We start from the raw sequence: 27,454 nt of genomic DNA, 5'->3' as shown, positions 1-27,454 counted from the left end.
TTTAGGTTTATGAAATCTATATAAAACTTTAGATTTACAGAGGATAAAAACCCTGTGAAATCAGTAGTGAAAATATTATTAAGCTCATTTTATAAGTAAGCAAACCAAGTTAGAGAGAAGTTAAATGTTGAAGTTAGGAATCAATAATTCTTAGTCTCCTAACTCATTTTCATATCCCCAATACTTATCATAGAGCCATGTGCATAGTAGGAAATTAATGTTTATTAAATTTGCTCCTTGAAATGGAAAAAAGAAATATCCATTGAGCATACGTGAAGCTGATAGAACCCTGGACTTTATTTTTGATTCTTTCTGAATTTTCTAGGCTGTCTAAATGGCCATACAGTATTCCTTTTCTATCAGCCAAATAATGTCAATTTGAATTGTGTATTAGAATGATTTTTGTTAGCTAGTAATTATTAGGATTCCCTTTGAGTCCTTTCTCATAGTAGTTGTATGATTTTAGATAAGCTACTTAAGCCTCTAAGGTATCAGGTTATTTCATTGAGAAATGGAAAAATGGGAATAGAAATTAGTTCTTCCCTCTCCTCAATATGGAAAACCTGATCTCACAAGAGAAGACAAGGTCAATTATGGATTCCCTTCTCATATTTGACCTTCCAGGGATGAAAAAAAGAGAGACTTAATTAACTAGCTCTTTAGAGCTCAGTCAGCATTGTAACTCTAGAACAAATATCTTTAATCAAAGGCATAACCTGTGGAAAGATTTTGAATGGGGGGGCATAACCATTCCTGGACACAGTTGGGCAGTTGGGTTTTGTCTCTTGCCCACCCCCCTCAATTATTATCCTTTTCTTTCCCATAGGGATCCCCAATTCCCCAGAGTAACCTCTCATCCTGCCCACTAAAGCATCATACTACTGTGATTTGTGAGAGCTGAGATATTTAGAGCTATTGTTTCTCCATTCCCCCTTTCCCGCTCCTCTTTCTCTCTCTCTTTCACTTATATTTCATTTTTATCTGTTTACGACTGATGAGAAATTCATTGGAAGGATTGACTTTGGGCAGAAAGCCTGGTCTTAGAGATAAAGTATACATTTTTAACCTTAAGTTGCTGTATCATCCTTGATAAACTAGGAACTCAGTGGAGTTTGACTGTTATTTTAAGAAGTTATTTTTGTCAAAAACAAATGATAAATTAGTCTTTCTTTAAATAATAACACTAGACATTTAGAGAGTGTGTGAAGTTCTTTCCTCACAATAATTCTTTGAGGTAGGATGTTGTCAATAATATTATCCCCATTTTAGAGATGAAGAAACTGAGTCACAAAGAGTTTAAATGACATACTCAGCTTCTCACAGCTAAAATGCATCTTTGCCAGGAGTCAAATGCTAGCTGTCTAACCCTAAGACAAATGTTTATATAAGAGATTGAACATGTTCAATGAAAATGGCTCATTAACTAAGCTCCCAGTTCTATTCTCTCATTATGATGATAGCTTTGCTTATTATCTAGGCTTCAACCCTACTCACAAAGTCACTATATTCCTTCCCAGTGCCAGCCTTCTTTCTTTAAAGATGAACAAGAGCCTTTGCTGCTGCCTGCATCTTTCTGATGAAACACTTGGGTTAAAGATAACTTTTTACTGAACAAAGGTCAGAACACAACTACAATTGGACAAACCAAACAAATCAGGAGCTGGATCTGTGAACTCACTGATTTTATTACTAGTCCTGATCCAGGTCACATTAGTAGATGGTTTTATTTATATATATATATTATATATATATATATTATATATATATATATATATATATATGTATATATATACACATATATATATATGTTTATGTTTATGTATATATGTGTGTATACGCATATACACACATAAATACATACATATAGGGAGGGGTGTGTGTGTGTGTGTGTGTGTGTGTGTGTGTGTGTGTGTGACAGAGAGAGAGAGAGAGAGAGAGAGAGTGTGTGCATGATACTTGTGTCTTCAGAAGTCATTTGCTTATTCATTAAACTGACTCATTGTAATAATAATTACAATAATAATTGTAGACATTTAGTAAGCTGGGACTCTTGCAATAGGCTACATTCCACAGACTAAGAACTACGTCATAGGCTATTTGTCCTCTATGGACTTTTATTGGTTGGTCAAGGATCTCTTCTAAAATATCTATGACCTTCACGTGAAGATTTCCTGTGATGGGGAACTCAAAACTGTTTGGGACATTCATTCCATTTTCTCTTTGAGCTATGAAAATGCCCTTAGTCTCCTCTCCTGTGAAAAAGAGATAGACTGCATATTTTTCTCTTGTTATATAGCCCTACATTGAAATGAAGACATTCAACACTAATTAATGAATTTAAGTGAATGGCACTAACTAGCCCTTTTAAAATAGCATTATTATTGTTATCGGTTATTTTCAATGACTCCATTGGGAGTTTACTTGGCAAAGATATTGGAGTAGTTTGTCATTTCCTTCTCTAGTTAATTTTACACATGAAGAAACTGAGGCAAACAGTGTTAAGTGACTTGCTTGGGAATCACAGTTAAGAAAGTGTCTGAAACTGGATTTGAATTCAGATCTTCTTGACTCCAGACCCCTGTATGATATTTGTTACTCCATTTGGCTATCATTTTTCTTTCATTCCTCTTTGAGGTAACATGGTACTATGGAAGATAGCTTAATTTGGGGCTAAATGACCTTTGTTCAGATCCCAACTTTTCTTATTATCTGTGTGGCCTTAGGAAATCCCTTCATTCTTGGGACTTGTTTTCCTCATTTAGAAAAATGAGAACATTGGACTAGCTGGCTTCTGAGATCCCTTCCAAGTTCTAAATCTACGATTCTTTCATCTTTAGGAAATGAAGGAATGGAAACATTGTTTATATTACATGCAACATATTGGTGAGGTTTTCATAGAACTTCTATGTATATTAACAGATGCAGCTTGGGGAAAAGGGGAAAAAATACTGGATTGGTAGATGAGAGACCTACACTCTAGTCACTTCTAGCTGTACCCATTCACTGGCTGATTTTATAGTGAAGGTTTGGGTGTGTAGTCTTTTCAATGAGGGGTTGGATTAAATTTTATCTGAGGTTCTTTCCAGCTCTAAAGGGATGTTAATATACTTGCTTATGGTCATACAACTGGTGTGGAATGATGGAACTACAATTAGAATCTAGGCCTTATAATTCTCACAATGTTTCTTTCTTTGTGAGACACAATCATAGTTTTAATTTTGATATCCTTATGGACTCTCCCAAAAGTTGTTGTATAACAACATAGAAATACAAAGTTTACCTTATTATTAAGTATATGTATTTGGACAAATTATCTTTGTACCTTCCATTTTATCAATTTGTGATAGTACTAAAGAGGCCAAGAGGATGGGACTTGAGGACAGTGAAATATCCAGTCCTGCTCTTTAAGAACGGCTCTTTAAATTGGCATTTAGGGGAAGGATAAATTAGGGAGGAAAAAGAATAGATTCAAGGGGACAAATTAGGGGAGAAATATTGAGAATCTCCATTAGGATATAACTTGCATAGGTAGAGAGAAAAAAGGGATGAAGTCTAGAGAGATTTTGAGGAGGTCAACTCAAAAAGATTTGGTAACTAATTGGATCGATATGTGACAAGTGAGAATGGAGAATCAAGTGACTCCCAGTGATGCCATACTTTGTGCTTAGAAGAATGGTGATGCCCTCAATAGAAATGAATGAGTAAGATGGTGTTAATAGGGGAAAGAGAATGAATTCTATTTAAAAATATTTCATTTGATATGCTTATGCAGATAGAGTTGTCAAGAAACAGTTCAAAATTCAGAACTGGAGCTCAGGAAAGATATTAGAGCTGAATATATGCCATAGACTACATCTGTAAGCCCAAACCCAAGTCTTAAAAACATTTTAATTGCAATGGGGAACAAACACTATGCAAACAGAAAAGCATATTCTCCATAGTATTAGAAAAGCAGTTGACATAGTAACCAAAAAACAAAAAAATTCAAATCTCAATTAAGTTCATCAATAGAGTAATTATTGTTTCCTTCAGTGAATTACATTACAAATGACATTTTTTGAACAGTCATATATTGGATAGCATATTTCCAACTTTGCTTGAATGTAAAAAGAAAGTCTACAGCTCTACTACTTTTGAGGAGCTACTTAGTGCAGTCCACTGATTCTAAGAAATCAAAATATAGACCATGTGTTCACAATGTCAAGAGAAAAAAATGGATCTCTAGCACATTAAATGAATGTTCAGTGATGAACTTGTAGGAAGACATGGTTGGGCAATCCTCAGTAGACTGTGATTTGCATTTTGGAAGGGCTCAGTGTGATCAATGCTCCATTTTAATATACTCTATTAGGACCATGATGGAGTATGGGGTACTTAGCGAGAACATATTGATTGATGATCTACTTGTATGTGGTAGCATATGTCACATATCTTTACAAGATGGTGGTAAGCTTTACCTTCTGAAGATGGTTATCATGTAAAATCAACTACTGCTAATAAAATAAGTTATCCTTTTAGAAATTTAATTAGTGAGGGTTGGAGACTATTTGGTAAAGTAGACTGAGTCCTATAATTGGAATCACAGAATTTTAAGAACTGACTCAGTGATAAACCAATTTAGCCCATTTTATCAAGGCACGTGTTTCCCACACTTACTAGCTTCATGTTCAGGAGCCCATTGCTTACTGTCTTTGTTCCTTGGTTTCCTCATTTGAACATTGGGGTAACAACCCTCAAACTACCTGTTTTGTAATTGTGGAATGTATTTGGAACCAAAGTAGTCAATTAGTCTTGTAGAACAGTATGCTTACAAAGCAGGTGCTTACTTGGTGGTTAGAGAAGGTGATATAAGGACACTCTGAATGTGTCTCTGAAGAACTTTGAAATTGATTCTGTGACATAGGAGACACTGATACAGGACTGCTCAACATGGCATTCCCACATCAAAGCAGGTGCTGTGTTCTATGAGTGAAGCAAAATTGCATTAGCTTGAAAGAAATGTGAGATGTACAAATCAGATGTTCATGTGAAGTATTTGCAGCCTATTTGTAGTAGAGTATTCCAAGCTCATTGGTCTGATGAGACACCTGACACACTGTATCTTGACTCCAACATATAATGTCTTTGAGAACAGACAACAACAATTAGTAGACCTTTATTAAGCACCTACTATATGCCAGGCACTAAAAGAAAGGTAAAAGACAATCTCTACTCTTAAGGAGCTTACAGTTTAATGGGGAGACAACATGCAAACAACTATGTACAAGCATATCATATACAGGATAAGCTGGGGATACTATCATTAAAGGGGATCAAGAAAAGCTTCTTGTAGAAAGAAGAATTTTAGCTGGGGCTTGAAGGAAACTAGGGAAACCAGAAGAGGGAAATGAGAAAGGAGAATATCTACTAGGTGCCATATAAATGTGAATCATTATGATTTCTTCTTAGTAACTTTTTGGAGGTTTCATTCATATGAATGTTTTCTTTTATCACAGGTTGTGAAAACCTGTGGTTTTGCCTTCCTTGAACTTCACTCTGTCTTTTCTAATTCTTGCAATACCTTTTTTATAATGTCAGAAAAGAAATTGCTATCATGGAGCCCAGAATCCCAAGAAGGTGAAACACTAGCAGTTTTATGTGAGGGACAGAGAACAAGCTTTCAGAGGAATTCAGGGTGGTGGTTGTTGTTTTAAATTAATTTCTATTAACTTCTTAAATATACTTTAGCATAATAAACCAGCAATTTAAGACTTTGTGGTGGTAGTTTTTTTTTTCCAACTTCCCTCTTTGTCCTTTAATGCTTTTTAAGATATTTATGTAACAGTATAAGAAGGAAAGAAGAAAGGAAAGAAAGAAAAAAGGAAAGGAGGGAGGAAAGAAGGAAGGGAAGAAAGGGGAGAGAGAGAGAGAGAGAGGGGAAGTAGAAGGAAAGAATGAAGGAAGGAATTGAAAGTAGGATTCATTAAGTGTCCTTTATGTGCCAGGCACTATGCTAAGCACTTTGTAAACATTATTTCATTTTATTTTCACAACAATCTTGCAAGGGAGATGCTATTATTTTCATTTTAAGTTGAGGAAATGATGGCAGTGAAGTGTCCAACCCTAGTGTTCTATCCACTCCCCCATGTAGCTTCCTCTATTTTTATGTATGTTCACATCTATGTTATTTTAGAGGATGGAAGAGCCACATTTAGTTCCCTCACCTCCTACACTAGCCAGCTCAATGTTGTGCGTTCTAAATACTTTGTGATAGTAAAGATGAAGGAATTAATGCCCCTTCTAAAAGAGCTGAAAATACAGCCAAGAGCAGCATAGGCACTGGGAAAATCTGACTCATCCTTTCTGGTTTGTTGACATATAATTGGGAAGTATTCCAAAAGCTGCTTCAGCAAAGAAAAGGAAGATGTGTCCATCAAGGGGGTGTGTGTGAAGTAGCACACAGTCTTCGAGTAACTAACCTCCAAGAAATTAAATGGAAGTTGTTATTAGGTAGCCAGACTATAAGCTAAAATCACAAACACATTTTTTCCCACTCTGGCCCCTGAGGTGTTGGTCCTTGTCAGTACTGCAGATGAGAAAACCGAATTGAAGTAATTACCTCCCATATGCTTGGGCTTTTAAGCCCTGGAAACACTTAATAAAAAACAAAATGCTAGATCTCTAAGGCTCAGGCAGCATCTTCTACTGCCATCCTTCTCTGTGGTCCACTATAATACCAACTCTGAAATGAAAAGACTGTGATAGTTCTTGGATACTTCATCCATTCATTCAACAATGCTTATAAAACTACAGGCATATAGAACTTGATTAGAATTGGAGAGGAAAAGCTCAGTTTCATGGGGAAGAGAAGTCCTACATTATTAGATTGTGAGTTCCTTAATCAGCTGAGGTTCATTTGGTCTTCCTGGACTCTAACCTCAACTCCACAAACAGTCCACAAGGTGAAAGTTTCTCCAGTTCCTGCTGAGGGAGCTAGCTGGGAAGTGTTTGCATTCTACACGGTTCAATACCGGCCTGGGGGTCTTTCTTCAGATCTCCTTGGGTTGTACCAGGAGGATTTCTGTTCTGATTTTTTTTTTTTTTTTTACCAGTCTATCTTTGTTCTAAGGCTCAAATTTGTCCTTTTTTTTTTGGGGGGGGGGGGAATCTGGAGAGAGCTTGAAATTTGCCAACCTACTCCACCATTTTCCCAGAATCCTTCCTTAAAACTCTTAATCCCTTTTAACACTTAACCCCACTTAACCAATCTTAACCCATTCTTTACACTCTTGATCCCTTTTCATCCAAGAAATTTTTATGTGACCCCAGGTATATAAATCAAATATTTCCTGATAATAAATCATAAAGAAGTTTATTTTAAAACAATTCTTTGGTATATATAATTTTACTATTTATTAAAGATGAAAGCAAATTTGCATACTAATAAGGTGGATGTGCTTGCTTATTTTTACATAATTAAATCTTGGTAAAATCTTTGATACTTTTTAGTTTTCCAAAATTTTCACCCCTCACCCTCTTCATTCAGATACTTGATCCTATGTGGGGCTGTGACTCAGTTTAAGAAGCTTTGGTATAGACAATATAAGGGGTCAGCTATTGGCTTATTAAATAGAGCACTGGACCTGGAGTCAGGAAGACCCTAAATTCAAATTTGAACTAAGACACTTCTTAGCTGTGTGATCCTGGCCAACCTTAAACCTTTTGTTTGCTTTAATCCACTGAAGTATAAAATTGGCAGACCACTCCAGTATCTTTACCAAGAAAACAGAGTAGTGTCAATGGGTCACAAAGAGTTGTACACAACCAAATGATTGAGCAACAACAGCAGCAACAGACAGTAAGCATTAGGAAAGGCATTTTAAGTGAGCTCCAGTGATGTGAATAGGAATTGAATATAAGGAGAGGAAATAAGAGGACATTACAGGCTTGAACTGCTGTCATTATGAAGGCAAACCTGATAATGCAAATATTTGTATCCTGTTGTTATTAGAACTTCTGAGAATCAAACAGAAAGGAAATTTGAGTTTATGTGGATCAGGCTGAGCATTTAAAACTGGTTGATTTGGTTAAAGTGAAATGTTTATACCATATTTCAAAATGCTTCTCACATGACTCTTTTGAATTCTTTCTGCTAATTTCTTTCAGAGAATTTAGTCGAATATATATCAAGTCTAAGAGACTCCAAATCTTTTTTTTTTAATTTTTATTTAATAATTACTTTATATTGACAGAATCCATGTCAGGGTAATTTTTTTACAACATTATCCCTTGCACTCATTTCTGTTCCGATTTTTCCCCTCCCTCCCTCCACCCCCTGCCCTAGATGGCAAGCACTCCTATATATGTTAAATATGTTGCAGTATATCCTAGATACAATATATGTTTGCAGAACCGAACAATTCTGTTGTTACACAGGGAGAATTGGATTCAGAAGGTATAAATAACCCGGGAAGAAAAACAAAAATGCAGATAGTTCACATTCGTTTCCCAGTGTTCTTTCTTTGGGTGTAGCTGCTTCTGTCCGTCATTTATCCATTGAAACTCAGGTCTCTTTTCAAAGAAATCCACTTCCATCAAAATATGGAGACTCCAAATCTAAGAGAATTTGTTAGACATCATCTTCATTATTTAGACTGAGAGGGTTTGTGGTGGGGACATAGGAAGGAGAAAAAAATAATACCCGAGTTATTAAAGTGATAGGAATTATAAGTAAGAGAATTCTCCAAGTAGGCTACCTTCTGGATCACTTTCATCACTGAGACATTAGCTTCCTTCTCCTTATTTCTCCCTCTTAAATCAATCAATAAACATTTGTTAATCACCTACTATGTAAGTACCTACTGGAGATCTCGGGATACAATTATAAAAAATGAACATATAGCATAAAACCATCTCTAGTGAAGAAATTCCCCCCCCCCAGTTCCAAACTGTCTTTGAGGTTATAGCTTTGTGGGATTGTTTTCCCCCTCTTATCCCCTGCCTTTTCCCTTTTTCTTTGGACAAATAAATCTCTTGATGAAAATACATCTAACCTATTGAGTTCTAGGTCTTTGGATTTAGAAAGCCTAGACTCCAATCCCTATTTGACTGAGTTTCCTCCTCTTTAAAGTGGAGGTGATAATGCCCACAGTCTTTAAAATTCTGGGCCTGGAGCTAGGAGGCCTCATCTTCCTGAATTCAAATATGGCTTCAGACACTTGCTCAGGGTCAAGTAACTAATAAGTGTCTGAGGTCAGTTCCCTCATCTGTAAAATGAGCTGGAGAAGAAAATAGCCAACTATTCCAATGTCTTTGCCAAGAAAACCCCAATGGGTCATGAAGATTTGGACATGACTGAAACAGTTGAATGGAAAATACCCACAGCACTGACATGGTTGTGAGGAGAGGGTTTGTGAAAACATTTAAAATGCAATATTATTACAATACTATGCCCCTGTGCTTAACAGTGCCCCAGTCATTTTGTCCCTTCCCCTGCCTTTAGAGGCAGCATTCCACATAGTATGGAATCTCACATGTAGTATTTCACATAATTTTCCCTCTCCCTACCAACTCTCACCCAAGCTTTAGCTATAACTTTGTTATTTATTCCAACACATGAAGCCGTAAAGTACACAGAGCCTTGCTCAACAAATATTTATATATTAAATTAACTCTTTCTATTTCTGCCTAGACTTCTTAGTCTCCCACTGGTCTGTTAGGGCAAATATACCTCATACCCTTCCACCCATTTAACTGTCGTGGTTCCCTATTGGCTACAGGAACAAATACAGAATGCTGTGTTTGACATTCAGAGCACTTCATACCTAGTCCCCTCCTACTTTTCCAGTTTTCATACATGTTACTCCTTCACATGCACATTCAGTTTCCCTCACCATCCTCTCTGCTTGAAACATTCTCCCTCCTCCAACCCAACTATCGATCTTCTTAGTTTTCTACAATTCCCAACAAAAACCCCAACTTCTTCAGGAAGCCTTTCCCAATCTTTATTAATCTTAGTGTTTTCCTTCTTTTAATTACTTCTTACTTATCTTATATGTAGCTTGCTTCATATACATTCATTTACATGTTGTCTTTCCCAGTAGATTGTAAGCTCCTTGAGGACAAGAACTATCTTTTGCCTCTTTTTGTCTCCTCAGCACTTAGCATAGTGCCTGGCACTATTAGTATTCAATAAATGTTACTGAATGAATGAATGAAAGACTATTTAGGTGATGTCTCATGGAAAGAACACTTGAACTAATTGAGAATCTGGAGATCTGAACTTTAGTTCCAGTTCCAAAATTAATTAACTCTGTTACTGTGTTCAAGTCATTTCTTTGTTCTTCACTTTCTGAAGTTCTGAGCTGGAGATAATATCTACCCCACCAATCAAGTTAAAAGTCCTATTTATACAAATATAGGATATAATATTCTTGTTTATACTTTTGCTGTTTGAGGTAGAATGGAGTCAATTATCACTCATAAAAGAGGTGAGAACAAGCTTTATAGTAGAAAGAAAGAGGGGGAGAGTTAAGAGGGAGTGAGTGAATCTTATACTCATTGTCATTATATTCATATTAATTTATTATAAACACATGGGGATATTTTTCATCTTATCAAATACACAACAGTTTGGTTCAATGATGTTTACTTAGTGCCTGCTGTATACAGAACAGGAGGCCCAGGCCAGCTAGCTCATCATAACCTATCTAGTTACAAGACTTCATCATGCCTGAATGATGGGTGCCTTCCATCCCTTTCCTTCCCCTCCCCCATCCTTTGTCAGCATCTTTTCTGTATTGTCTCCCCCTCCCCTTCCCACAATCCTAATGATTGTGAACTTCTGGAAGGTAAGAACTGACTGGCCTTTCTTTGTTTTCTCAGAGATTTGCACAGCGTTTGACATATGGTACTTGCTTAATAAATGTTTATTGATTGACTAGGCACTGGGGGAAATACAAAATTTAGATAAGAAACAAACCCAGCCCTTATGTAGCTTACAGTCCAATCGGGGCAGAGGAAGACATGACACAGACCCAGGTAACTATAGAACAAACTAACACCTGAGTGCCTAAAATAGTACAAAAAGAGAGGTATCTATGATGGGGAGGGAGAGGTGGGTCATAAAGCACAGTGTCAGTGATCTTTAAAATGGTGGTACAAGTGTAGAGAACAGGCAGTCAGATCTTGGAGGGCTGAGGCCTAGAGAGATTATATAACTTCCCCTCATGGTGGTCTAGTAGAAACAGAACTGACTTGGAGTCCACAGGACTTGGCTTCAAATATTGCCTCTGACACTTAGTACATAAGCAAGTCGCTCAGTTTCCTTAGCTATAAAATAAAGGGGATGAATTCAGCAGAGATGTTTTTTCTTTATAGACCTATTATTATATGATTCATGGCAGAGCTGGGATTTAAATTGTTTCTTTGACTACATGTTTTGCTCATGCCATGCAGAGCCATCGTGGCTCTTGGGGATTGGGAGATTATGAGCCACTGCTTTGGAAGCTTCAGCTGAAAGCTCTGGATGCCCTTTCTGGCTTCACAGTAGATTGCAGGTACATTGATTGTTTCAGTATCCCAGAATAGCTGCCGTTGATATGAGAGAAGTCTTTTAGATTGAATGTTTTCACTAAAGTTCAGGAGCTTTTAACAAACAGACAAACCTATCTGGGTAAATGAATGATATATCTTTTCTTTGAAGTTGTAGGACAGTCACATCTTGACAGCAACATCGAGGACCAAGTCATTGTCACTAACCCACCTGACATATGCCAGGTTGTTGAGGTGACAACAGAAAGCGATGAACAGCCCGTCAGTATGAGCGAACTCTACCCGCTGCAGATATCCCCCATCTCTTCCTATGCAGGTAAGCCTTTCTTGGGATGGAATGTTGGAAGAAAACTCCTTCTTGGGCTGAACCATCACTTGATGGTGACTCCCTAGAGCCATCAGCATCTCCAAGTGGTGAATTTCTCTCTGGTCCACATAGATAAATGATCTGAATTCTGCCCAACTTCTTCAAAGCTACTAGTATTTAGATTATTTTTCCTTTCAAACATGAGATTTAGGTACCACAACACTCCTGATAGAAACAACAGTCACATCAGCCCTCTGTGGATGACTTGTAGGTAATAAGAATTTTCTGAGATTAGCTAGGCAGAGCAACCCTATTTTTATTATTACCGCATTCAGTTAAAAAAACAACAGTGAACACTTACTAAGTGCCTCCTCTGCGCTAGCAGGCATGGCATATAAAAGGCATATAAAAATAATTTCTGTCCTCAAGGAGCTTGTATTCTCCTGAATACAGTGTGCACAGAAAAATAAATAAATACAAAAACACATACAAAGTAATTGAGAGAGAGAGAGAGAGAGAGAGAGAGAGAGAGAGAGAAAGAAAGAGAGAGAGTGAGAAAAAGAGAGAGAGAGAAAGAGAGAGAGAGAGAGAGAGAGAGAGAGAGAGAAGAGAGAGAGAGAGAGAGAGAAATATGTCATTAAAAAGGTGGTAACTAAGCTGTTTAAGAGACAGAGAGGAGGAGGTACCACATAAGGTCAGAAATCCAGTAGGGTATCTCCATGATTAATTTTCAGCTCTACTTTTCTTTACGTCATTCCTTAAATGCCACTTTGTAATAATAGGAGATTAAGCCTTTTTCTAATTCTCTCAGGAATTGTCACATAATTGTAGGAATTAACTCATAGAATTATACAGGAGGAAAGTTTTATTTAATTGTTTTCTCCATCCTCATGGAAAAGAACTGTGACTATGTTATTATAAAGGTATTCTGTCTGTTTTGCCTGCCTCTCCTGACTCACCTTCTACCTGCTTTTCACATGATTCAATGTGACATTTCCATTTGAGAACACTCCTATGAAGCCCATGTTGTTCTTAGGTATAAATGATATAAATTTCAAATCCCAAAGAAACAGCCCATGTTCTACTCATTTAAGGATGGGTTAAGAAGCCCTTACTTCAGAAGTAAGATTACCATGTGGACTAATGAGCAAGTCCTTAGTCAACTCCAGTGGAGCCTATTTCTAGTATGGTCTCTAACCTGAGCTTGCAAACTGCCCAACAGAATGAATGAGAGGTGGGGAGATGTGATATAAAGGGTTGTTAACAAATCATACAATGCATAGAAAAATGGAAAACTATATCAATGTGCCTCTTACTATGGACTTTATATTGGTGGGAGAGGGATGAATACCTGTTCACAGGATCTTATTTCTGCTTTAAATGAGGCTTGGAGGCCATAACTAGCTTATTGTTGGTTGGGAGATAGATAGATACATAGAAAAACATGCAGATAGAAATGGAAAGATGGATAGAAAAAATGATAAATAAATAGAAAAAATGATAACTAGAATTGGAAAGATGGACAACAGATAGAAAAATGATAGATAGATAGATGGATGGATAGATAGACGGACACACAAAGAGAATTATTTATAATAATAAATAGTTCTTAAGCATTTGCTTTGTGCCAGTTACTGTGCTTAGCCCTAGGGATACAAATACAAGCAAGACAATCCCTGCCTTCAAAGAACTTGTATTCTAATGAGAAATAACACATAAAGGAGGAGGTAGAAAAGAATAGGGGAGGAGATCTGGTGTGAAGATGACCAGAAAGTGAGGAGACCTGGTTCTGAGCAAGATAAAATGAGCCTGGGTACCTAGGGGCAGAGTCCAAAGACTCTGTGTTTTTTTGTTTGTTTGTTTGTTTTTTGGGTAGGGGAAATGAAAATGCTGATCAGACCTTTTAACTGGTCCAATGATTGCACTGATATAAAGAGCTCCTAATGAGGAATTTCTTTTTCCCAATTCAGTAATCACCTACTCTACAACTTAGTTTTAGAGAATTACTTGGGAAATTGGAAGCTAAATGAAATATGGTCAGGGTCACCCAGCTAGTATATATTAAAAGTGGGGTGAGAGCTCTTGATCTTCCCAACTCTTAGTTGGGAACTCTTAGCTCTCAAGTGAGAAAGGATCTCCAGAAGCATCAAGAAACTCATGGAAGTTATGGGAGTTGATGAGGTCACCAAATGAAATAATATAGAGAGGAAAGAGAAGAGGACCCAGGGCAGAGTCTTTGGGAACCTCCATGGTTAGTGGGTATGATTTGGATAAAGTGTCTTAAATGAAAGAGATATAGTTATTTGCTGACCTTTAAGGCAATGTAGGCAAAGTAAAAGATTTTTAGCAACTTTGGAGTAAGAAGGTTCAGTTGAATGATGTGATCAAAAACCAGACTGCTAAGAGTCTGCAGAAGAAAGTAAGAGAAAGGGAAATGGAGGAACTTATTGTAGATGGACTTGTGAAGGACTTTAGGCACAAAAGGAAGGAAAGATATGGGATCCATGGTTGGATCAAGTGAGGTGGGTTTTTTTGAGGATAGAGGAAACACAGGCCTGTTAGTAGGCAATAGGGAAACAGCTGGGAGACAAGGAACAGTTGAAGATTAGTGAGAAAATAGCTGGTAAGTGGGAAGAAGCAGGGTAGAAAAAACAATATGGGATGGAATCATTTGTGCATTTGTGCATGTACAGGGCTTTGCCTTCGCAAGATTAAAGCACCTCCTCTTACTGTGAATCAATGGTAAAGGAGGAAAAAGTGGCAGAAGGCATCTGAGGGGAGAAGGAAGAGGAAGCTCTTAACTAATGGCCTCAGTTTTTTTTTTTTTTTTCAGTGAAATATGAGACAGTTATCCACTGAGAACGTGAGGGTGGGGAAGTTGGGAGACGTTTGAGGAGTAATGAAAAGCTTGGGAAAAGTCACTGTAATAAATGGGATAGTGAATTGATTAGAGACATGTGAAAAGATTGCTTTGACACAGTGAGAGTCCAGTTAAGATCATATAGCAAAAGTCTGCAGTTGAGGAAAGGAGAAAGGACAAGGTTTAAGATGAAATACGGTTTGTTAGCATAGCACATTGGAAGGGTTTGATAGCTTAAGAATGGGAGTTGGGTTGAAAGGGATAGAAATAAGGGAACAGTCAATAGGGGATGGAAAACAGGATTCAAACAATGGCAATGATTCTGACAACCAGAATAATAGAGATTGGGTAGAAATGAAAAGATGAGAATCTGTCAATCATTGAACAATGAGTTCAAGTGAGTTATCATTGTTAAAGGGTATTTATCCTGGCATCAGACAGGTAGGTACCCACCCAGACCCTATGTGATCAGTGAAGCTGCTTGCCTATCTCCTTTTTCTATTTTTAATTTCAGTGCTTGGTACTTGGTAAGCACGTAATAAATGCTTTTTCATCCATTCATTCAAAGATAATTATCTATTCTTAAGAAGTCTCCTTAATAATCGTGTTAAATTCCTATTATGGATGACAAATTGTGTTATGCACTTTGGGACATATGAAATATGGGAAAGATAAATAATCTCACCCCTTATGGAACATAACTGTCATGTAAGAAGACAAGAAAGATGCATCTTAATCTTGATACACAATAATTTAGGTTTAGTATGTTGAAATGGTGGAAACAAAGTTCTTTAAGGATTGAGTAACAAGGTCATTATTGATTGTGGGGATCAGGGAAGGCTTCATGGAATAGGTGGTATTTGAGTTGAATCTTAAGAATTTGAGCTGGCATGGCAAATGGCAACAAGAAATAGTTCAGACACAGGCACCAAAGTGAGCAAAGATAGAAGCCTGAGGAAGTACAGGGTGTGTATGGATCTGAATTCAGTTCAACAAACATTTATTTTAAACTCTGCAGAGAAATTATGTATTGCCTAATCGCTAATGTTGTGGTAAAGTAAGCACCATAAAAGAATATCCATCAGCTTTTATTTGCTGGGTGATATAATCAAACTTCTAGAAAATAGGAGGCATGTATGATGCAAAGGAGAAACCTCTTAAATGAAAGAGACATAGTTATTTGCTGACCTGTAAGGCAGTGTAGGCAGTTTTATATAAACTGTTTCAGTTGTTTTCTTCTGGGTAGGGTTAGACAGTCTTTTTTTTTTTTTTTTGAAGCAAAATGTCTCAAACTGATGCCTGTTAATCAGACATCATAGAAAAAGTGATGCAGGCAGTGAGAAGATAAGGCAGATAGGAAACCTTATAAAATTGTGACTAAATGTTTATATGTGTGTATATGTATGTATATATGTTACTATATAATATACATATACATCCATATATATACATACATACATATATATATTATACATATATATATATGTGTTTGTTTGTTTTGGGGATTGAACCTATGATTTCATTGGCTTAGGGAGTGCCTTTTAAGAAAATTGCTGCTGCCAATGCAGAATAACATCTGTTTTGAAACTTTTTAGACTTAGAGAGGTTTGGGGGAACCCTGAGAAGTTAAATGGGTGCCCATGGTCCCAGAGGCAGGATTTAAACCCAGGGCTTCTCATCTCCCAAGGTGTACTGTCTATCCATTGAACCATCAATATATATCAAGCAAAAGTTTATTTTAAAAATTCTCCACATTCTGTCCTCCTAAGTGATAATGTCACTGAGAATATTGAATAATTTATTTCCTTGAAGCTAGAAGTCATTTAGAGAGAACAAGGCAGTTTTTTAAAATGAGACTAAAATCAGGGCACCTAGGTGGCGCAGTGGTTAGAGCATCAACCAGCCTGAAGTCAGGAGGACCTGAGTTCAAATCTGGTTTCAGACACTTTAACTCTTCCTACCTGTGTGATCCTGGGCAAGTCACTTAACCTCAATTTCCTCAGGGGAAAGAAAAAAGAGGCTAAAGTCATCCGAAGAATATGATCTAAAAAGGAAAAGTTCATCATAAGAATTGTTAATTTTTTAGAGCGTGGTTGTAAAATGGGATAGCTCTTTTTTCTCCTTTGTATTTACCTGTTTTGATAGTATATATAAATCTTTATACATATATTATCATTGTAGGATATTTAAGCTAGGAGGGACCTTTGAAATCATTTAGCCTGACACCTTCACTTTATAGATGGTACCCTAGAAAGATTAAATTGTTTGTCTAAGGTGATACAAGTGGTATAATTCTACTTATTAGCTCTTTCAAATTATACTTTTAAAGTGCTCCCTATTTTTGCCACTGTGGTAATGATTGGAACAAAGTGATGGCAAGTGAAATAAACTCATTTTGAAGGAGAATTCCAGAGTTCAACTAATATTTATTAAGCACAACATTGTGATAGTTGCCATTACTGATGTCACAATTATATGTCATGATCCTACTTTTTGACAAGACATCATTGCAGAAAACTATTACACAGTCAAGGGAATAGTGTGAGTTTTGAGGGAAAAATTATCAGAGAAATCAAAGGAAGCTTCTTGGAGAAAGTGACATTTGAATTGGACTTTAAAGACAGGAGAGAAATATAACTGGTATAAGAAAAGGGAGAAAGGATATTCCAGGAACAAATATCAGCATGAATCAAAACATAGAGGCACAAAAGGACAAGGATATATAGCAAATACAGTGATAAATCTTCTTTTTCTTGGATGTGAACTATGTGCAGGAGAAGCTAGAAATGTTGACTAGTAGACAAGCAGGAAAACACACATAACTTTTGAGCAGAGAAGTGATATGTTCTGAAATACTTGTAAAGAGGTAACTAGGTGGATTCAGGAAAACTCTCTGCATGAGTTCAAATCCAGCCTCAGACACTAAGTGTATGATTCTATGCAAGTTACTTAACCTGTTGGCCTTAGTTTCCTTATTTGTGAAATGAGCTGGAGAAGGAAATGGCAAACCACTCGAGTATCTTTACCAAGAAAACTCCAAATGGGTTCATGAAAAGCTGGACACAATTGAAAAACAAATCAACAACACTCATGAGGAATGTAAGTCAAGAAGAGTAGATTGGAAGTGGAGGAAGTGGGCAGAAAGACTTATTAAGACTCTCAGTGATTTAAGTGAGCCCATTCTTTGTGATGGGAATAACTAGGAGATGACTTATAGGAGATATTATGGAGATCAATCTGTTAGGACTTGGTTGTTAATTAGAGATGAGAGGTGAGGGAGAGATAAAATTCCACACTAACAATGAGATTTTGCTCTTGGGAGATTGAATAAATGACTGTTAGGGAAGGGAGCTCCTTTTTTTTTTCTCTCTCTTGTCTTTATTGCCTTAGCATCTAGCTAGCACAGTGGGCAGCCAATAGTAGGCACCTTAAAAATGTTCATTGAATTGAATTGTGAGGTCAAAAGGAGAAGTAGGGGAAGCTTATATCGTTCAAGTTAGGGAAAGAGTTCAGGACTAAGAGGCAGAGATCTTGAGGTCATCTGCATGGAGGTGATAGTTGATGACATGGAAGTGAATGAGATTGCCCAAGAAGAGATTATACAGAGAGAAGTTGAGGGTTGAGGATGAAATCTTGCAGAGCTGGAAAGATGAAGAGTAGCAAATGCAACATTAGGGTTGAAAGCAATAAGGCAAAAGAACCTGGAGAGTGGGGTGTTTCAGAAACCAGGGGAAGTGGTTAACTGTGTCAGTTGCTACAAAGACCTCAAGGAAAGTGAAGATGATGACAGTATGATGATTAAGATATCACTGAGAGAGTAACTTCAGTATAGTGATGGATTGTGGTTGTTCAGTTGTTCAATTGTCTTTGACTCTTCACGATCCCAGTTAGGGTTTTCTTAACAAAGACATTTGAATGGTTAGCCATTTCTTCAGCTCATTTTACAGTTGATAAGACTAAGGCAAACAGGGTTAAATGACTTGCTTAGCGTCACACAAGCTTCTGAAGCCAGATTTGAACTCATTTCTTCCTAATTCCAGGTTTGGTGCTCTACTTTCTGTGCTTTGAGATGCAGATAAATGGATAATGAGAAAGTAAAGATGTAAATTTTCCAGGGAAACAAATTTTTTTAAAAAAAAATTTTATTGTTATTTTGTTTTTAGGTTACAAACATTTAAAGATTACTCCCAGTTTGTGAGCAGTTTCTTATAATAACTAAAGTAAAACAGCTAAATAAAAACAGTACAATGATCTCAAGACATGCAACATTTGTTATTATGGGACATTCCCCCATCTCTCTAGAAAAATCTTTCCCACTCACGAAATGACTCATTTTTTTAAAATAAAAATATTGTAATAAATATGTATAGTTAAGCAAAACAAATTTCCTAAAAGTACAAAAAAGATATCTCATCCTCTACCCTAAACCTATTACTTCTCTCTTATGGATTACATTTCATCACTAGTCCTCTAGAATGATGAAGGATCATTGGATTAATCATAATTCTACAGTTTTTAGAGTTGTCTGTTTTTACAGTGCAGTTGTTATTATTTAAATTCTTCTAGTTCTGCTCATTTCATTGTTCACCAGTTTACAAAAGTCTTCAAAGTTGTTCATTTTTTTTATAATATTGATATTTTATTTGAATTATTTTTCTGGTTCTACTTCCTTTATTCTGCATCAGGTCATATAAGTCTTTTCATGTCTTTTTGAAACAATACATTTCTTGATAGTCTGATGAATTCTATAACTTATTTAGCCAATCTTCAATTAATGGGCAGCCTCATAATTTTCAGATTTTGACATCACAAAAAGAGAAGCTATAAATATTTTTGTACCAATAGAATCTTTTTCTTCTTTCTTTGATCTCTTTTGGGAACAGGCTTAGCATGCTATAACTGAATCAGAGGGCATGCATTCATTGTTCAGTAACTTTTTGTGCATGATTGTAAATCACTTTCCAGAATGGTTGTATCCATTTACAAATCCACCAACAGTGCACCAATGTGCCTGTTTTCTCATAGTCTCTCCAGCAAGTCTCATTTCCCCTTTTTTTCTGTCATCTTTACTATTCTAATGGGTATGAGAGGGAATCTCGGAATTGCTGTAATTTGCAGTTCTGTAATAAGTGACTTGGAGCAGTTTTGTGACTTTTTAAAAGTTTTAAGAGACGTAGTTTGTGGGTAATTTAATCATTTTATTATAAGACTGGCATGTTATTAATAATGGCACTCTCAAATGCCAAAAATCTCTTATGGTGGTGAGTTTACAGTTTCTATGCTTTTGGTTAGCAATTAATGAGAAAATGAATATTACATTGAGAGGCGGGTTTTATGTTATAGTGAGAGCCCTTGAGGTACATGACATTGAGCACCCAAATCTTGGTCAAAGAGATTTATCAATTTCCATATCACTTATCTGACAAAAGGTAGAATTCACATTTTCCCAGATCTGTTTGAGTAAACAAAATGATCAGGAGTCTATCCATTTGCCTAAACCTAAAATTTTTTTATGTTTTTGTCTAGATCTTTGCCCAGGGTTTTCAACATATCAGTTGATTTCTGGGTGAGGAAGTAGAAAAAAGGAAATACTTTGAACTTAGTTCATTAACTAGTCATTAAATGCAAGAGGTAAATAATTATTTCTCTCCTTTTCATATGGTTATAGATAGCTTTTCCTTGAGAACTGCCTTCATCTCCTTAGACTTCCAAGAGGGATGATTGTTTCTTATAAATTTGTTTATTAAAGAAACTTGCTACAAAGATTTTCTTTGATCTCTTTCCTTTTAATGTTATTTTTATTAAATTTGTTTTTGAAAAAAAATCTCAATTTATGTAATCAAAATTTCATTTAATCTTCTGTATTCTTTTCTTATCAGTGTTTGGTCATGAATTTTTGAACTATTTGGCATTTTTTTTCAAGTTTCTCTTTTTTGTTTTTTATGTGACCTTTTACATCTAGGTTACATTATCTGGATACATTATCTTGATATTAGGTGTTAATTGTTGGTTTAAATCCAATCTTCTAAATTCTTCTTCTGAACAGATTTTCCAGCATTTTTTGTCAAATAGCCTTTATCATCCCAGTAGTTGAGTTAATTTGTGTTTATAAAATAGAATTGTAAGAATCTAGATCCATTTGATTCTTTCTGTTCTATGTCTAATCTGTTCCTTTGACGAATGTATTTATTTATTTATTTTGCTGAGGCAATTTTGTTAAGTGACTTGCCCAGGGTCACACAGCTAGGAAATGTTAAGTGTCTGAGGCCACATTTGAACTCAGGTCCTCCTGACTTAGGGGCTGGTCCTCTATCCACTGTTCTACCTCGCTGCCCTGAATCTCTTTATTTTTAAATAAAGTGCCAGATTGTTTTAATGACTACTGCTTTGTAGTATATGTGAGATATCTAGCATTGCTGGGCTCCTTTCTCCTCCCCTCCCCCATTTCTTTTCATTATTTTCTTGAGAATACTTACCTTTTAAATATACATTTCATTATTATTATTTTTAATTCTATAGATATTTTGATAAGCCTTTTAAAAATTAAATTAATTTAGATAATCTTTTCATTTTAAAAATTATATCTGCACATCTTATCCGTGAGTAGTTAATATTTTCCCATTTATTAAAGTCCATCTTTATTTCTGAAAACAGTTGATTTTAATTCTATATATATAATTCTCATGTTTGTCTTGGAAGGTCAGCCCCAAACATTTTGTACTGTCTGTAATGATTTTAAATGGAATTTCTTATTCTATCTCTTTACTAGATTATATTATTATTATTATAATATAGATATTCTGATGATTTCTATGGGTTTATTTTATATCTTATAAAGTAACTGAAGATATTTATTGCTTCAATTTATTTTTATTAGATCCTTTAAGTATATCATCATGTCTTTTGCAAAAAAGTGATAATTTTGTTTTTTCTTGACCTTGTTATTCTTTTGATATCTTTTCCTTGCCTTATTCCTATAGCCAGCATTTCTGTATATAGTGTAGCGTATGCAGTATAATGTTAAATAGGAGGAGTGACAACGAACATCCTTGTTTCATCCCTGAAATCATTGGAAAGGATTCTAATATGTGTATTTTACAAATAATAGTAGATTTTTCCTTTACATATGTTACTATTTGTCATTTTAAGCAAATATGTAATAATGAAATAAAGTAGTAAAAAAATACAAACCCCCTGAAGGTAGGAATTGCTTCTTTTCTTCCTTCTCTCCCTCTTCCTGTTCCGCCTCCTCTTTCCTGGAAGAAGGAAGAAACTGGAAACCAGTACAGTTGCCTGGCATGGAGTAGACACTTAAAAAAAAATACTTACTGAATTAAATTGGGAAGTCAAAAGGAGCAGATTTAGGGGGAAAGTTTAGATTAATTGAAGCTAGAAAGGAAATGAAAGCTCCATTTATTCCTCTATTTCCTAACAATTTTTAACTAAAATGTTGGTATATTTTGTAAAAAGACTTTTTTGCTTTAACTAAAAAATGTATGGTCATTGTTGATTTTTTTTATATTAATATGGTTCATTGAGTTTGTAATTTTCCTAATATGAAACCAACCCTGCATTTCTGTTATAACTCCAATCTGGTCATCATGTATAATCTTTATGATATGTTGTTTTAGGCTTTTTGCTTATATTTTATTTAAAATTTTTGCATATATGTTCATTAGAGAACATATATTAGGTCTATAGTTTTCTTTCTCTCTTTTGATTATCCCTGAGTGATGTATCAAGACCTTATCTATGTCATAGTGGGATTTGGTAGAATACTTTCTTTTTACAAACAAAGTATTTATTTTTGCAACAATGAATTCTTTGAGTGTTTGATAAAACTCACTTGGGAATTCATCTGACTTTTTTTTTTCCTTTGGAAGTTTCAATTAAGACTTGTTTAATTTCTATCTCTGGAATTGGGTTGTTAAATTCTCTTTTGTTTGTTAGTTTGGGCATTTTATATTTTTGTAAAAATTTATTTTATTTCTATTGGTTTTATTGGCATATAATTGGGGAAAGTGTATGAATAAACTTCAGTTCTTCATTTGTGTAATTCTCTTTTTAAAATTTTTAATACTGCTAATTTGACTTTCATCTTTTTATCTGTAATAAAATCAGCTTATTTGATTTAATGTGGTGAATTTTTCTTAAAATAACCACTTTAGTATTATTTAGTAATTTAATTCAAAAAAATTTAGAGATGAGGAAGCTGAGGTAGACAAGATAACGGTTAGTGACTTGCTTGGGATTACATAAAGTGTCTGAGGCCAGTTTTTTTTTTATTTCATGAAATTTCTTTTTTTTTTCCTGTTTTAATATTTTTATTTTCCCAAATTATATGAAATACACTTTTTAACTTTTGTTTTTAAAACTTTTGCTGTGGCTGATGTAGCAAATGATGTGGTACCAGGTGATGTGTTTTAGGAGAAGCGACCAAAAGTTGGGGTTTGGGCATATGATAAATTCACAATGTCCATTCTCTTTGGCAAAAGATAGGTTTATTTAGGAGAAGAGGTTACAGACAAAATGAAGAGATACAATAGACACCAGGAATGGTAAATATGAAAGAGTTGGGAGAGTTTAAGAAGAGGTTTTAATTAATTATGGATTAATGATGGAAAGGGCAAGTTCCTTAGTGGAACCCCATGAGGTTGAAGCATGCCCTTAGCTGGCAGGCTAAACTCTAAAAGGGATTTAGCACCCTAAAAGAGTTAGTAAGGAGGAGAAGTGGGGTTGAGAAGACAGACACGATAAGGCATGGTATAGTAAGGAGAGACGCCACGTGGCATGGGAGCATAAGTGGTGGCAGATTAGACCAAAGGAGTCATGGACCATAAGCAGATTTATAGGGAAAATTAACCCTCAGGGACTTGATGTATTTTGGATTTCAGATTGGATTACCTCCACAGAGGGTGAGACCCCAGAGCTAATGATCTCTTATCAGAGCCTTCTTCCTGCCTGCCCTAGGGAATAATTTTATCAATGTTCTAGTTTCTTTCTGCCAATCACACCCACCATTTAGAACCTCATCACTTTGAGTTCCAGATCTCTCCCTTCCCTCTCAGACTTCCACCTTGAGAAGACATATGTGAAGTTATGAAAAACAATTCCATAAAAGTCATGTTGCGAAAGAGAACATAGATCCTCCCCCCAAAAAACCTGAGGCTAGATTAATACTCAGGTCTTACTGACTCCAGACCCCAGCACTCTTTATCTACTGCATCACTTACCAGCCTATTTATTATATATTTAAATGTTGCTCTTCAAAGCACATTCACTCCCTGGGCACTTTGGAAGAAGGAATAAAATATTTTTTTGAGAAGTCTCCCTGTTTACTCACTTCTATTGCTTATACTATTAGCTCTCCTCTTGATATACATAATTAATTCTCTTTCAAGTTACATCATCTAGGAACTGTTCACACTGATGTATTGCTTCAAGTTTTACCATTTCTATTATGACAACCCTGTGAGGTAAATAGCACAGGTCTTATTATTCTCATTTCTTAGATGAAAACATTGAGGCTGAGAGAGGTTGTTTTATTTGCCTAAAGTCATACAGCTAGCAAGTATCAGAGTTGGAACTCAAACTCCAATCCTTCAAACTCTGTTTCCCTTTCCATTGTGCCACACTATCTCTTCCTTATTATTTCATTGATTGTGCAACATGACCCAAGTCAAAAAACTTCTTCACATTCTGTTCCATTTTCTATGTGTAGATGTGTATGTGTGTGTGTGTATGTGTGTATGTGTATAAAATAGACATCCCTATATCTACATAAGGACACGTACAAATGTGTTGTTAAATTCTAATGGAAAAGGAGTAGAAGATAATATTTGTGAAGGGCAAATGGAAATGGCACCAAGGAGGGAGGAGGGAAGGGTGAAACTTGAAGATATTTGGAAGAAGGAAGAAACTTGTCTTTGAACAGGAGGCTGCATTGTGAAAATGGAAAGAGGATCTTGAAATTTGGTCAGAGGTGCCAGGACACAACAAAGATTTGAGAACCAGAGAAGCAAAGGGCATTAAGTCACAAAATGAGGCCTTTTAAATTCTCCTTTTTCCCCTACTGCCGCCTTTACTCCTGCTGACTCAGTGCACAGGTCAGGCAAGTTACTTAATATTTCTTTTCCTCATTTATCTCCGTACAAAATAGTTATACTAACCCATGCTTCCAGGAAGGGTTTTTAGTGAGTTTTAGTGTGGGGATATGATAGGAGAGAGAAAGGAGAGACAGAGACAGAGAGATAGATAGATGGATGGATGGATGGATGAGTGGATGGATAGATGGATGGATGGATGGATGGATGGTCAACAGAGTAGGTAGAGGATAGAGATGGTGAGATGAATAGAAAGAGAGAATGATGGATAGATAGATGATGAACAGATAAATTCTGTGGATGGATAGAGGATAGGAACAGAGATGGATAAATAGATATAGATAAATGATATATAGTAGAGATAGGTTGATAATAAAAACAGATGATTAATAAGTTGTAGATAAATTATATATATATATATATAATCATTGTATTTGCTTTAATGTGGAAACCATTTCTACTAATGCTTTCTTGTCACTCCAGTCTTATAGATGAATCAGGTTAGCAGAGATGAATGTATGGAGTAGAAAAACATTAGGCATAGAATCATAAGATCTCAGAGTTAGAAAGGGACCTCAGTAGGCATTTTATCCAATCCATATATGAAAGGAATTCTTCTTATAACCTTACCAACAAGTGTAATTTCAGACTTTTCTTGAAGACCCCTCAAGGGAGAAGAAACTTTCACCTCTGAAGAAATTCCATCTCACTTTTGGATTGTTCTTATTTAACTGAATCAAACCCAAATCAAACTTCTTTGCCACTTACACTTGATTCATTATCTACTTAAGATCATTTGAGCTTCCGTCCCCAAAATATTTGCCTCATTGAACTTGTTAAAATCCTCATTCTTCTTTCCCCTCATACACTATTGTTTAGTAACAACTTTCCCCATCATATTCTTGCAAATATAGCACAAAAATTTATCACATGCTCTTTGCTTTGGGGTTGTTTTTTTTTGGGGGGGCGGAAGTGATTCAGGAGGTTCAGTGTGTTCTTTTTCCCCCTTTTTTTCAGTGTATTCTTTCAAAGACTATTTTACCATCTGGTTCTAGGATATCAGAGCAGTTTTTTTTTTTGATGGTTTCTTGAAAGATGTTATCCAACAGGCTCTTTTTTTGATCATGGCTTTCAGGTAGTCCAGTAATTCTTAGGTTATCTCTCCTGGATTTATTTTCCAGGTTGGTTGCTTTTCCAATGAGGTGTTTACATTGTCTTCTATTTTTTCATTTTTAAAAATTTTATTTGACTGATTCTTGATGTCTCATTGAGTCACTTACTTCCATTTGTCCAGTTCTAATTTTTATGAATTATTTTCTTAAGTTAGCTTTTTTTACTTCCTTTTTCATTTGTTTAGTGGATTCCCCCCACCCCCCATTTAACCAATTCTGTTTTAAGGGTTTTTTCCTTTAGTATCTGTGTGCACACACGTATTTCCTCTCCCATTTTGCTAAATCTATTTTTTAAGGCGTTGTTTTCTTCATTCAGTTTCTAGGCTTCCTTTTCCAAGCTGTTGACTCCCCCCCTCCCCATATTGAAGCTTTCATAATTCCTCTGCTTAGCTCTCATTTCTTTCCCCCATTTTTTTTTCTATCTCTCTTACTTGATTTAAAAAAATCCTTTTTGAGCTCTTCCAAGAGAAACTTTTGAGCTTGAGAGCAGTTCATATTCCCCTTTGATGTAGGCATTTTGTCATTGCTGTAATCCTCTGGGTTTGTGTTGTGATCGTTCTTGTTATTGTAGTAGCTTTCGATGATCAGGACTCTTTTTGCCTTTTTGCTTATTTTAAAAAGTTGAGCTCTGTTCCTAGGGCATAAGAGAGAGTGTACCAAGCTTTTCTTGCCGGGTGACTAGGGTCTCTCGCTGACTTTTCATGCTGGGGCCAGTGGCTTTTCCATTGAATTGGGTTGGCCTGGCATAGTTCTGATTGTTATGCTGGGATGCAGGGGCTTACAATTTGCTTTCTGTGATTGGGTTAGAGGTCTCACAGCTGGCCTTCTGAGTCACTGGCCTTCTGAATTGTGACAGAGTAGCCAATGCTACTTTACTTTGGCTAAGAGCCTCCCACTAGATTCCCCAGATCAACCCTCCCTGCGCAAGTGAGACAGACCTTTCCTGAAGTTCTTCCAAGATATCTTAAATTGGAAAATTGTTTCACTCCAAATGTTTATGTTCTGTCACTCCAAAATCCATTCAGAGGCTTTATTTAGCATTGATTCTGCAGAAAGTGGGGAGAGCTTAGGCAATGTCCTGACTTTTTTTCTGCCAACTTGGCACACACGTCGTTCCTCCCCCCCCCCCCCATCATATTCTTGTTGTAAATCTAGGACTATACATTTATCTCTATCTGTATTTTGTCTTGTTCCATTCTAAGCATTGTTCTAAACTGTCTAGATCTTTTTAGAACCTGCTCTATCTTGCATGTTATCTATCTCCCTCAGTCTTGAATCATTTACCTTCATTCAGTCTTTGATAAAAATGTTGAATACTTAAGAGCCAGAGATACTCTCTTGAAAATTACACTAAGCTATCGCCAAGTTGACATCCTGAGTACTCTTTAGGGCTGATTCCTTCAATCATTTTCAAATCCACATAATCAAATCCACAATTCCCCATCTTATCAGTAAAGAAATTATGAAAGACCATATCAAA

At 35.9% G+C, this 27,454-nt stretch overlaps 1 protein-coding gene across 5 annotated transcripts in view; it reads left to right on the top strand.

Moving 5' to 3' along the window:
* IRF2 (interferon regulatory factor 2) overlaps positions 1–27,454 on the top strand; it is a 127,486-nt gene that overhangs the window by 95,071 nt on the left and 4,961 nt on the right. For 4 of the 5 annotated variants that reach the window (XM_051967511.1, XM_051967512.1, XM_051967510.1 and 1 more), the window contains exon 7: positions 11,684–11,848. In XM_051967511.1, coding sequence (XP_051823471.1) covers positions 11,684–11,848 — 165 coding nt within the window. The remainder of the gene's footprint in view (positions 1–11,683; positions 11,849–27,454) is intronic. The other variant, XM_051967513.1, reaches the window with a different exon arrangement.

This window comes from Antechinus flavipes, chromosome 6, assembly GCF_016432865.1.
Source record: "Antechinus flavipes isolate AdamAnt ecotype Samford, QLD, Australia chromosome 6, AdamAnt_v2, whole genome shotgun sequence".
NCBI classification, from domain to species: Eukaryota; Metazoa; Chordata; class Mammalia; order Dasyuromorphia; family Dasyuridae; genus Antechinus; species Antechinus flavipes.
This window is presented reverse-complemented; position numbering and strand designations above follow the sequence as displayed.